At 40.7% G+C, this 12,143-nt stretch overlaps 1 protein-coding gene across 2 annotated transcripts in view; it reads left to right on the top strand.

Annotated features, from left to right (window-relative positions):
• Nulp1 (Nuclear localized protein 1) overlaps positions 1 to 11,633 on the top strand; it is a 28,774-nt gene extending 17,141 nt beyond the window's left edge. For both annotated transcript variants that reach the window (XM_080282943.1, XM_080282941.1), the window contains exons 10-14: positions 84 to 253; positions 4,181 to 4,272; positions 4,698 to 4,855; positions 7,618 to 7,796; positions 9,349 to 11,633. In XM_080282943.1, the coding sequence (XP_080139069.1) occupies positions 84 to 253; positions 4,181 to 4,272; positions 4,698 to 4,855; positions 7,618 to 7,796; positions 9,349 to 9,571 (822 nt within the window). In that variant the 3' untranslated portion in view covers positions 9,572 to 11,633. The remainder of the gene's footprint in view (positions 1 to 83; positions 254 to 4,180; positions 4,273 to 4,697; positions 4,856 to 7,617; positions 7,797 to 9,348) is intronic.
• The last annotated feature ends 510 nt before the right edge of the window (positions 11,634 to 12,143 follow it).

Here is a 12,143-nt window from a genome sequence, read left to right as displayed (position 1 = left end):
CTGCGGTCATTCACTTCATCATAATCCATATTAATCACTACCCATAAAGGTGTGATGTCGTTTCCATCCTCTTCCTGGTACAGCTGGAAGAGCTGGGCAGTCCCACTGATATGAGGACACGAGCAGACAGCATGCTCCAACGTGCCCTCATCATGTTCCCGGGAGTGCTCATGTTGCTCCTTGACAAATGTAGTGTCCAGCCTGATCCCAAGGTGGCCTCACATCCATTCTTTGGCCCTTCCTCACAAACCGAGTGAGTTATCATTTACAGTGCAGGCAGTCCTCATTATAAGCCTGTGATGTGTTTGTACATACAGCATCTCAGATTTCATTGTACAAGTACTATATACTGTAGTGGTAGGTGAGGGTGCTTACCATCCACTCAATGTAGTGCTGCTATTGGGTGCCTGCCCATTCCTCTCTTCCTTCCTTTCTCATGTAGCTTTATTTTTTTTTCATTCTTTCCTCTTCCTTCTGTCCAGGGGTGACTTTACACTGAGTGACAAGTCAAATGGTTTCCTGTGCACCAGGGAACCATTTAGTATGTTGGGTGGTAACCATATAACCAAATTATGGCACCTGGTGGTTTGGTGGGTAAGTAAGGTGCTCCAGCGAGATTGAACCGGTGCAGGATTATATCCAAGGGGTGTTTGGGGTTTATTTCTCACGTAATGCCACTCAGGGATGAGTGAGGCTGGTCATTCTCATCTTAAATGTCAGGACCAACATGCCTAGCCCTGGGCTCCTATGCTCCTTATGGGGCAACGTAGGATTGGATGATGGATGAATGAATGAAAAATATTGTTAATTGAAGGAAATACAGATACTCGCTTCATAGGTAACAGTGGAGCTCAGATAGGTTATTTTTCTGGTACAGTGACCTCTTAATGTTAGCAAGATAGAATTACAATATATATATATATATATATATATATATATATATATATATATATATATATATATACACACACACACACTGTATGTCCATCCATCCGTCATCCAATCATATGTTGCCCCATGAGGAGCTTAGGAATCTGGGTCTAGGCAAGTTGGTCCCGACCTTTGAGATGAGAATGACCGGCCTCACTCATCCCTGAGTGGCATTATGTGAGCAGTATACCCCAACCATCCCTTGGATATAAACCTACACTGGCTGAATCTGATTCAAGCACCTTAATTACCCACTAACCACCAGGTGCCATAATTTGGTTATGTGGTTACCACCCAGCATAGTACATGGTTTCCTTGTGTACAGGAAACCATTTGGCTTGTCGCTCAGTGTAGAGTTACCCATTGGCAGAAGGAAGAGGAAAGAATGAAGAAAAGAAAGACAGAAGACGGAGTGTAACATCACCTGTAGGCAGAAGAAAGAGGAAAGAGTGAAGGAAAGAAAAACAGACGAGGAAGGATGGAAGAGAGGAAAGGCCAGACATCCCAGATCAGCACCACGTTGAGTGAATGAATGATGAGTGCTCTCACCTGCCACTAATATATATATATGTGTGTGTGTGTGTGTGTGTGTGTGTACATTTTAAATAATGCTTTCTAAAAGAAAACATTTTTGTTTTAAATACTGTAAATGCCTATCTATCTATCTATTGCCAGATGCCATAATCCCGTAAGGGGTGGCCATTTGACTCTGAGTTATTTGTTTTACAGGGAGGGGCACTAACCCTCCACCAACCCACTTGTTGACACGTAGGGAGCACGTATGGTTCAGTTATATGGTTACCACCCAGCGTTGTAAATGGTTTCTTGGCTGACAGGAAACCATTTGGCTTGTCACTCAATGTAAAGCCACCTGTAATGGAAAGAAAAGCAATAAGAAGTGACAGGAAAGATGGGAGAAATAGGAAGAGAGGAGGGCAGGCACAGAAAAAGAATGATAAAGAAATAGCACAAAAACTTAAGAAGATATCCAACATTTGATTAGAAATAGCCATTTTTGTGATCCAGTAGTCAGAATAATCAAGTCAGTTAGGTTTTGCTTGCAGGATGGTAGGTTGTGGCGACCATCATCCACTCACTTGATGTAGTGCTGCCTACTTCTTCCTTAGCCTTTATCATTCTTTTTCTGTGCCTGCCCTCCTCTCTTCCTATATCTCCCTTTTTTCCTGTCACTTCTTATTGCTTTTCTTTCCTTTACAGATGGGTGTACATTGAGTGACAAGCCAAATGGTTTCCTGTAAGCCAAGAAACCATTTACAACGCTGGGTGGTAACCATATAACCAAACCATACATGCTACCTACGTGTTAACAAGTGGGTGGGTGGAGGGTTAGTGCCCCTCCCCGTAAAACAAATAACTCAAAGTCAAATGGCCACCCCTTATGGGATTATGGCATCTGGCATTAGATAGATAGATAGATAGAGAAATGAAAAACAAGTTTGGCTTGCATTTTGGTGCTGCAGTTCGTACTCACGTGAGAAACATTCAGTTAAAGCAAGAGGAAATAATAATGGAAAGTATTGTTGAAATAAAGTTTAAATCATGTGCTTCTTAATTATTTTGGTTAGAATTTTTTCTGGTGTCATAAAATCATTATTCAAATTCTCTGATGATTAGCTTTGCATAACATTTGTAAGCACACTTCTTCATGGCCTGTCTCTCCTATTCTGCATTAATTAAAATAATTATTTAGATGTTAGAAGCACAGCATCAGTTGACAGAACTGCAAAGCAGCCTGTTAGAGCCTCTCTCACTGGAGGATCCATGACTGCCTACACTTTCTGTGTTAGGGTGCTCAAGACAAATCATGCTACTTGCCAGTGTGGCTGTTGCTTCACATTGGCAGCTGTTTCAGCTTCCAAAATCAGTTAACAACTAAGTCAGGAATGCCCTTGTTTCAGGTAATTAATACTGTAAACATCATAAAGTGACTGAAGATTGTATGTACAAAGTGTTAAATGTATGCTGTGTAAAGCAAATAATTGCAATGTTTTACGACCACAGAATTTAACCCCCTTACTTACCTTTATTGTTATAGGATAATTGATTGAATTATATAAAATTTAGATTGCACAGCTGTTTAAAGAACACAACCCTTGTGTAAATTGAGAGGTCTCTGTATTTGCAGCAGACTTAATGGCAGAAAATGTGACCTGTAGTGAGGCTTTGCTACAGAGTATATATTATGTAGATTTCAGTCTTTGATATATTTTATGAGTTTTTGTATTACAGCATCCTTCAGCAGTCATGCCTTTTCTTTCAAATTAAAAGCTGAAGGATGCACTTTAATTTGTTTGTCCAGCTGGAGAGGTTTGGTGTAGTGGTAGGGCTCTGGAATAATATTCTGAGGTATGAAATTTGAATCTCTGCTCTAGTTTTCTAGTCTCCATATTTTTGAGTCACAGTAGGTATGCAGTAATTTGTGGTTACAGCACATTATTATACATAAACATATATAAACTCCCAACATTTGCAGAACATATAACACACCCCATATTATAAAATATTTTTTATTTTTTTAGTCCTTGGACATCAGGTTTCCCTGTGGTGAGTTGGATCATTTGTACCCCAGTCATCAGCTATCATTTGAGAGTTACTTGGAATAGTTTACTAACTGTTGGATGATAGAAAGTCCCCAAGTGGAGAATAAAATTCTCTGATATTAATATATTAACATAACTTGTTCGCATTTTCAAATGTTAAAGAGACAAAGTTAGAGTAAGTTGCTTTCCTTGGACTGTGGAGTCATGGTGGATTCATGGTATCATGTTCATCTCATAATCTAATATTTGTTGAATTTAGGGTTTGAAACCAACTGTGAAGATATTTAAGTGGGTGCTACTAGCACTGTATGTCCTTTCATATGCTTGATGATGTTTACACTTGTTGGTTCATAATAAATGTACATACAGGCTCTAATACACATAGACAAAGCCAATACAGCATGTTGACTTTCAGATACATTAATTGTAGTACAGTTGTCTCTTTCCCAGTTATAGCCTACTTTGCTGCCATGAGGAAGGATGAATTCTGGCCATCACTTTGCCTCATAGGAGAGGGTCCAGTTTTATATAGAGTCTCATATGGATTGGTTCTGTTACAGTTACTTGTACTGCAATTATATATACCTGTACTGTATGTAAGAATTGTCCTCATGTTGCTGCCATTCGACCTAAAGCCATTGATGGTTTACTGTTCTTCCCCTTATTAACAGCACTTATTTTTTTCCCAGGCAGAGCAAAGGCCTGAGCCAGATTGTCAACCTGTATGTGGGTCGCTGCTACCATGTTTGGAAGGAGGCTGAGGTCATGGCCTGGCTGGAAGGTTGGTTTATGGGTGTGGTACGGTAGTGGATGTTTGGAGAAGATGAAATGTTGAGTCAGGCTTAGATAGCGGATTGTGTATGGGAAGGATCTTCCCTCTTAGTGTTTGCCTTTGCCAGAGAATGTGCAGCTCGCACTGTAATGTGTGAAAATTACTATGAACAGAAAGATTTAATGATAGGTTGATAGATAAACCAGTATCTAAGTAAAGGCAGACAAATTCCTTATCTCCCATTGCATCACCAACCTAATTGTTCCCTTGCCAGAGAACATAGGCAACAATATCCTGTAGTATTTTGAAGGGACTGGATAGATGATGGATGGATGGATGGATGGATGGACAGAAAGACAGACTGATTGATGGAAAAGTAAGTTGCCAGACAGACAGACCAATGCCACCTAACCCATTTTCTTCATCCTTGGCAGAGAACGTACAGGTGGCGTTGCAGCGTGTGGAGGTTGGTGACCCCTTGGTGAAGGAAGGACAGGAGGTGCGTCGTGTTAGGTACCAAGGCACACCCATGGCCATCTACAGACATATACTTATGGCAGAAGTGAAGGATGCAACAGCTGCACTACCTCCTGTGAGTGTGTTTACAGTTGTTATTGCTGTACTGTATATTTGATAGTCAAGTAACACTGATAACTTGGGTGATACAAAGCCCTTGTGTCTTAGCATAGTGGGTCAATAACTTGCCATAGGCGCAGAGACCTGAATTACAGAGATAAACACCATGAATGAGTGCCCTGTAGTGTCTGTCCATATTTTCTGTGATTCTTCAGTCTGGGCCTTCGTTGCAAGGTTTCTTTCAGGTCTTACTGTAGCTACTGTTGTAGGTGGCCACTGTTTTTCTGCTGAAGCTATAAGTAGTGTGGTATTCCTCAGGGTTTATTCCTTTTGTGAACTGTAATCCTGCTGTTATGAGTGATGTTTTGATCTATACATCTAATCCTTTTTGCTCTTTTGGTAATAATTTTACTCATTACGTATCCACCAACCTCTCAGAATATCCAGCACATCTTGTCACTTACAGAGACAGATCCAGTAGTTAGTTGTTGTTGGTTTTGGACTACCTCAGTGTGTCTGGCCAAACAGACCCATCAATCACAAGCAAGCACTGTCTTCCTGTGGCAGTGTCTCACCAGGGTCTGAACATGGTCCTTCCACATGATGAGGTGTAAAAATGGAGGAGGCTTAGCACCCAAGAGGATGACCTGTGTATTGGAGATCGCCAACACCAATGCCACCGCCACCGCTGCTGCCGCCATCCAGACCTCCTTTCTAACCCTAGGGCAGGGTGAGGAGTAGCAGCGTCCAGACAACCAAAGTTTACCCACTTCAATGGGCCACGCTTCCATTCACACATCATTCAAGCCCACGGAATCCTGGCTTCATCAGATAGGCCAAAATGAATTTCACCTCATTCTGTACTTCATGTACACTTATCCAATAGAGCCAGTCCGAACGCTGTCACTTAAAAAAAAGAGTGCCAAATCCCTGGTCATGCGCTTCTCTCCACAAAATTCATCCATCCAGCTCAGTCTCTTGTCAGTTCCTTAGCTTCACCAATTTCCACACCTCTCTTCCTCACACACTCGTCCACCATATTTCTTCACCTTCTTGGCGTATCTCTCCTCCTCCCTTCTTCAGATTTGCACAGATACACTTTTTTCACCACCCTATTGTCATCCATTCACTCCACATGACCAAACCATCTCAGTACACTCTCTTTGATTCTGATGTCCACAGACTTCCTCACTCCGCATCTTTCACAAATCATATTATTCCATATCCTATCCACTCTCTGTACTCCACATACAGTACATTCCTCAGAAGTCCCATCTCTGCTGCTCGTACTGTTGACTTTTCATTGTCATGCCACACCATGGTCTCCCATCCATATGTTAAAGTTGGCACTAACACTCCTTCATGTAAGCCTCGTGCAGCTGCAAAACTCAAGCCTTTGTTTCTTATCGAGGTCTTAACACCAGCTACTTTCCTTCCTTGTGTCACTCTTCTATCCACTTCTTTTGCACATTTTCCTCTCTTTTCTATCACTGTACCCAGGTATTTGAACTCTGCCAGTTCTAGTCTTTCTCCATTCACTGTAACATCACACTGGGAGTCACCTTCTCTCTCAGTAACCATCACTTTACTTTCTTTCTACATTTACTCTCAAGGCATGATGCTCACATACATCTACAAAACTCTGCACTAGTCATCTGGTATTTGCAGGTAGTACCGTACTGCATTATCACCATGCAACAACTTTGAGATATTCCATCCATCACCATTCATTACCAATGCCATCCCTCTCAGCATTCCTTGTGTTTTTACTTCTTTCATCAACCTGTCCATATATATATCGAACAACCATGGGGACATCATACAACCTTGTCATACGCCCACATTGATCGTGAACCATTCACATAGATGACCATTTACCCTTACACATGCCTCACTACCATCATAAAAACTCTTGACGGCACCTAGCAGCTTACCATCTACACCATACATGTGCAAAACCTTCCACAATCCCTCTCTGTCTACTTTGTCATATGTTTTTTCCAGATCCACATGCCATAAGCACCTTATGGTCCTATTCACGTCTTCTTCACTACCTGTCATTCTCTACTGGTCCTTTCCCCCTGATACAATCTCCACTCTTCCAAATTCAGTGTGTCCAGGTGTCTTGAACAGATACTGATTTTGCATGGGGTTAAGCGTACATGTTTTACAAGGCAGAGTTAGTGGTAGGTGGTGGTGGCCAGACCATTATTCACTCACTTGATTTAGTGCTACTTGCTTCTTCCTTCACCTTTACCATTCTTTTTCTCTGTCTGCCCTCTTCTCGTCCTACTTGTCCTTTTCCTTCCAGCCATATTTTATTACTTCTCTTTCCACTTTAGGTAGCTTTGTACTGAGTGACAAGTCTAATGATCCTGTAACCCAGGAAAACATCTCCAGCACTGGGTAGTTACCATATAACCAGATCAAGGGGTGAGGTGGAGCTTACTATGGTGCCCATTATCTGGGTGGAAAAATGCAAATGCAGCATCCACCCAGGAATCAAACTTTCACACTGTTCCCTGCACCTCATTGTAGTGAGGCATTGTCAGCTGCAAAGGAACATAGTTCATTAGAGGGGTAGTTGCTTGCTTGTGGTTGATGGATCTGGTCAATCAGATGGGTTGCTCAACAACAAAACCAAAGCAATGTTATCCAGCATGGAAGAAGCCTCTCATACTGAAGGCGTAGGAAGTGTGATGGATGATAATGTGCTTGAATTGTCAGGTATCTCTACCTCTGACTGATTAATAATGTGATGACTTAAATTCCTTGCAGGCCCTGGCAAACACCCCAGTGATGAGCTATGATCCACTGCCACCACCAGACTCAGTGTGTGGGTACACTCGGCCACCCTCAGCCACCCAGCGCAACACCAACCCATCCAACATTCTGGCCACCTTCTTTCATTCTCTCCTGCCCAACTATGACCCCAATGCACCTGCTGCACCTCCAGGGTATGTTCAGTATATGTGATTATTCTTAAGTCATATAAAGAGTTCTCAGTATTGTTGTTTGCATTTGGAGTGTAGATTATATCATCATCATCACCAGCAGCAGCAGCAGCAACAGTAGCACCATCATGCTTTGTCTGTTTCTAGCTACAGCACCATGATAATGGGATGGATAAGGTCCAGGAACTATAACATAAGTTAGGAAAACTAACAAGACAGTGCTCATAGAAATTAGGGTTAAATTCTGGTCAGTTAAGGAGACTCATCCTCTTCCTTATAATTTTATTTCTGCATATGTGGCACATTAGTGTTTTCTTTTATTGTGTATAAGCAAAGTGTTGATACCAAAAAAGGGTAAGGACAGACAAGAGTAAATTAGTGTATAGTATATGAAATAAATTGCTAGAGGTGTTAGGGCACTCTCGCCCCACTTTCCAAGATGTAGGGTGAGTGACTGTGACCTACATTTTGGAAGTGTAGCTTATTATTTGAACTCCCAAGTTAATTTTGGAGTTGTGACTCATCAGGGCGAATACTAATACAGTATATACTTTACATCACAGTCATATCCTCATTTTTAATGGGTGTTTGGGAAAAACTCTGCTGGTGAATAGAGAAAAAATTGGAAGTAAGGATTCCTGCAGCCATAATTTGATTATGTGATGGCCTAAAAATCCTGTTACCGCCCCAGAGCATCACTAGACATGTGAATTTGTTTGTTTTAAAAAGTATATTTCAATATTTAATAATATTTTTGAGGTAGGTGGGGGCACTTAGCATCCACTCACTCGATGTAGTGCTGCTTTGGGTGTCTGCCCTTTCCTCTCTTCCATCCATCCTCTTCTGTCTTCTTTCCTTCATTCATTCCTCTTCCATCTGCCTATGGGTGACTTTACACTCCCTCTTCTGTCTTTCTTTCCTTCATTCTTTCTCTTCCTTCTGCCAATGGGTGACTCTATGCTTAGAAACAAGCCAGATGGTTTCCTGTACACCAGGAAACCATTTATTACACTGGGTGGTAACCATATAACCAAATTATGGCGCCTGGTGGTTTAGTGAGTAATTAAGGTGCTCCAGTTGGATTGAGCTCATGCAGTTTTATATCCAGAGGATGGTTGGGGTTTATTACTCACATAGTGCCTGTCAGGGATAAGTGAGACTGGTCACTCTCATCGTAAATGTCAGGACCAACTTTCCTAGCCCCATGCTCCTACACCCCTCACGGGGCAACATATGATTGGATGATGGATGGATAGATGAACTTTAAATCATACCAAAGTGCACCCAAATATATAAACAATATCAGCAGTTGAAGTCAAACAATACCAGCAGTTGAAGTCACGACAAACAAGGGATAGCTATTGAACATTTGATGATGTATGCATGTTTATTATCCCCTCCCAGCCTTCCCTTTCCCACACCCCACCCACTCAATCCTTCCCTTTGCATTGAACGGTTTGAAGACTTTTTGTGATCCCTGCCCTGTGAGAGGTCTCATTTAAAATGATAGCATATGGTCCTGAAGAAGTTAATGAACCATTCTGCCACATTGCAGGGAGAACATAGCAGGAGCAGCAGCAGGAGCAGCAGGAGGGATGGGTGGAGAAGGGGAAGGTGAGGAGGGAGCAGTTGGGGAGGTACGAGGGGCTGGGGACCTACGAGCATCAGTCAACTCACTCCTTGATGCCATGAGGGACTTACTGTCAAACCTACATCTGCCAGATCCACCTGGTAATGATGCAGACATGTCAGAAGATGAGAACAATGAGTGGGACTGAGGTAAACTGTACAGTTAGTCCTTGTTTAAAGTTGTTTCATTATCAAGTTGCTGATAAATTAACACTCTTCTTCACCTAAAAGTGCCCATGATTCACTGTGAAAATGTTTCATGGTCTGAAATGAGTGTCTGGTGCTTTTAACCCCTCACTTATGAACCAGAAGCACATCTCACTTATAGTTTCATTTAAAGTAGAATTTTTCCGGCATACATCTTAGACTTTAAGTGAGGACTGACTGTAGTTGCAACACAAGGTTATCTTGTATACAGTATTATAGCACTTGGGGTATTGTCTAGTGCACCAGTTAAACAGCAGAACTCTGATTATCAGTAGAAAACAACTGCTTTGGAGTCCATTTAAGTAACTTGCTTTATGGGTAATCAGACACAGCCACTTTCAGCCATATGTAGTCTTTTTAAATTATTTGTGCTGCCATCTCATAAGCGAAGAGTAGCAATTATTTAAAAATAATAGTAATAATAGTAAAAGTTGCCACCTTGATGGAAATTAAGACAGTGTTTGAACATTTTAAAGAAACCAGGTATAGGATAGCTGCATAGCTTAATTTGTAATCAGATATGGAAAGATGAATGTCTGCATAATGAGACTTCTGCTGTATTTTACCATACAGGGTTATTTCACATGGTGTGCAATTACAGTGTTGCAAACTTATTTGAAGTTAATGTATTCAGTGTCACCCCTTTATTTCATCCCAAGCTAAGGTGGTAGAATAATGAAATTGTAGAACCTTTGAAATTCATAATCCACATTACCATCATGAAATGCATTGAATAAATTATCTAAGTAAGCCAGAGATGACCTCTATCAATTTACATAACTATGATTTTAAATTTACCTTTGGAGGTACCGGTATTTCTATATCATACTGAATATTATCAGTTTTAAAATAAGAACCACTGTATTGCACATGGACAATGATGTGATATTATTTTAAAAGAGCCAGGACTTGAACTATGAAAAGTTGAAATAAAGGGGTCTTCCTGTGCTGGTAGTTGATAAAAAACATGAAAAATTGCATTGCTCAGAGATAGGATTTGTGTTTTGTAGTGTATTAGAAAATGGAATATTTATCAGTGTGGGCTTTTCATAAGTGGGTTTTATACTTACAAATGTACGGTACTTAACAACGCCTCGAGCTTGATCTTTTCTATATCATTCAGTGTCTGACTTGAAGTTCTTTATATGGTGATGTAATATATATATATATTTAGTGAAATGGAGTACAGATGAGTTTTCAATTATAGTACTAGCACCTCTTTGTCAAGGCATCAGACTAAGGTGTAACTGGATCTTTCATTCTCTAATCACTTGAAATTGATGTCATTGTTTATATTGAAGATTTGCCTCTGGTAGTAGTAAACTGTATTAGACAGATTAAGAAAGAGCCTTGATCATTAAGGTAATTTAAATGAATGTGTACAATAATGTCTTGTCATGACAAACTCATTAAGGCAGTGGTGTATTTGAGCCGGAAATACTGAAATTGGGTATGCTGACTTTAATGAACATATCCTTTCTGAATTAATGAAACATCATCATCCTGTCCCTATGTATCAGTACCACATGGAGTGGAAAATGCGGAGCACAAGCAGCTTATGTCCTTTAGAGACAGGAATCAGAGGAAAGGAAGTCTTGGATCCAGATTGTCATTGGTTATGGAGTGTCCCTAGCGGCTCTTCCTTACCATTTTATTTCTGCATATGGCACTTAAATATTCTTTGTATGATATTTATGCAGACAGTGTTGGTATTACAAAGATACAGTACAAGTAAAATAAAAGATAATCTAAAGGTGTATTCAACATCATCATCTGGACCTCCTTCCCACCCTAGGGGAGGGTGAGGACTAGCAGCATCCAGACAAGCTAAGTTGCTCAGTTCAATGGGCTGCACTTCCATTCACTCATCATTCAAGCCCACGGAATCCTGGCTCCATCAGATAGGCTAAAGGTGTAATGTGCAAAATAAATGGTTCATGAAAACCTGTTACTGTACAAAGCCTCTTAAGCTTAAAAAAAAAAAAAAAAAAAAAAAAAATACAACTCTGGTTGTATGGTAATTTTTCTCTTACTGTCATGGGAGCCTGCATCACTAATTGCTGGGTAGTGAGGTCACTATATTCTTGCTGTAAGGAATATTTTTCAGCTCTGTAAATCAATCTGTTCTATGTGCCATTACCCATGACAAGACTTATTGGCTGTACTATCCGTTCTTTATAATATACCACCAATCCTCTTCAGATACTCCATCATTTCATCCATCCACCACATTCTTATTCTATCACATCTAGTCTTGCCTTCCATGTTACCTTTATACACACTTCTAGTCAGTACATTGTTTTCTGCTTATACATCTGAATATATATATATATACAGTAAAACCTCAATATAATGGACTTCAATAGACCGGAATTCGCTTTTATTGGACTCGAGGAGCTACTGGACTAAATTCCTATACAGTAATCCCTCCACTATCCGATGTAATAGAGCCAAAGGCATGTCCGGAAAGTGGTCCCACCGGAAAGTGGGCGCCAGCCTCCTGGACTTGTACTT

The sequence above is a fragment of the Coenobita brevimanus genome, chromosome 95, assembly GCF_032717465.1.
Source record: "Coenobita brevimanus isolate Jiangsu-jjx chromosome 95, ASM3271746v2, whole genome shotgun sequence".
Lineage (NCBI taxonomy): Eukaryota > Metazoa > Arthropoda > Malacostraca > Decapoda > Coenobitidae > Coenobita > Coenobita brevimanus.
This window is presented reverse-complemented; position numbering and strand designations above follow the sequence as displayed.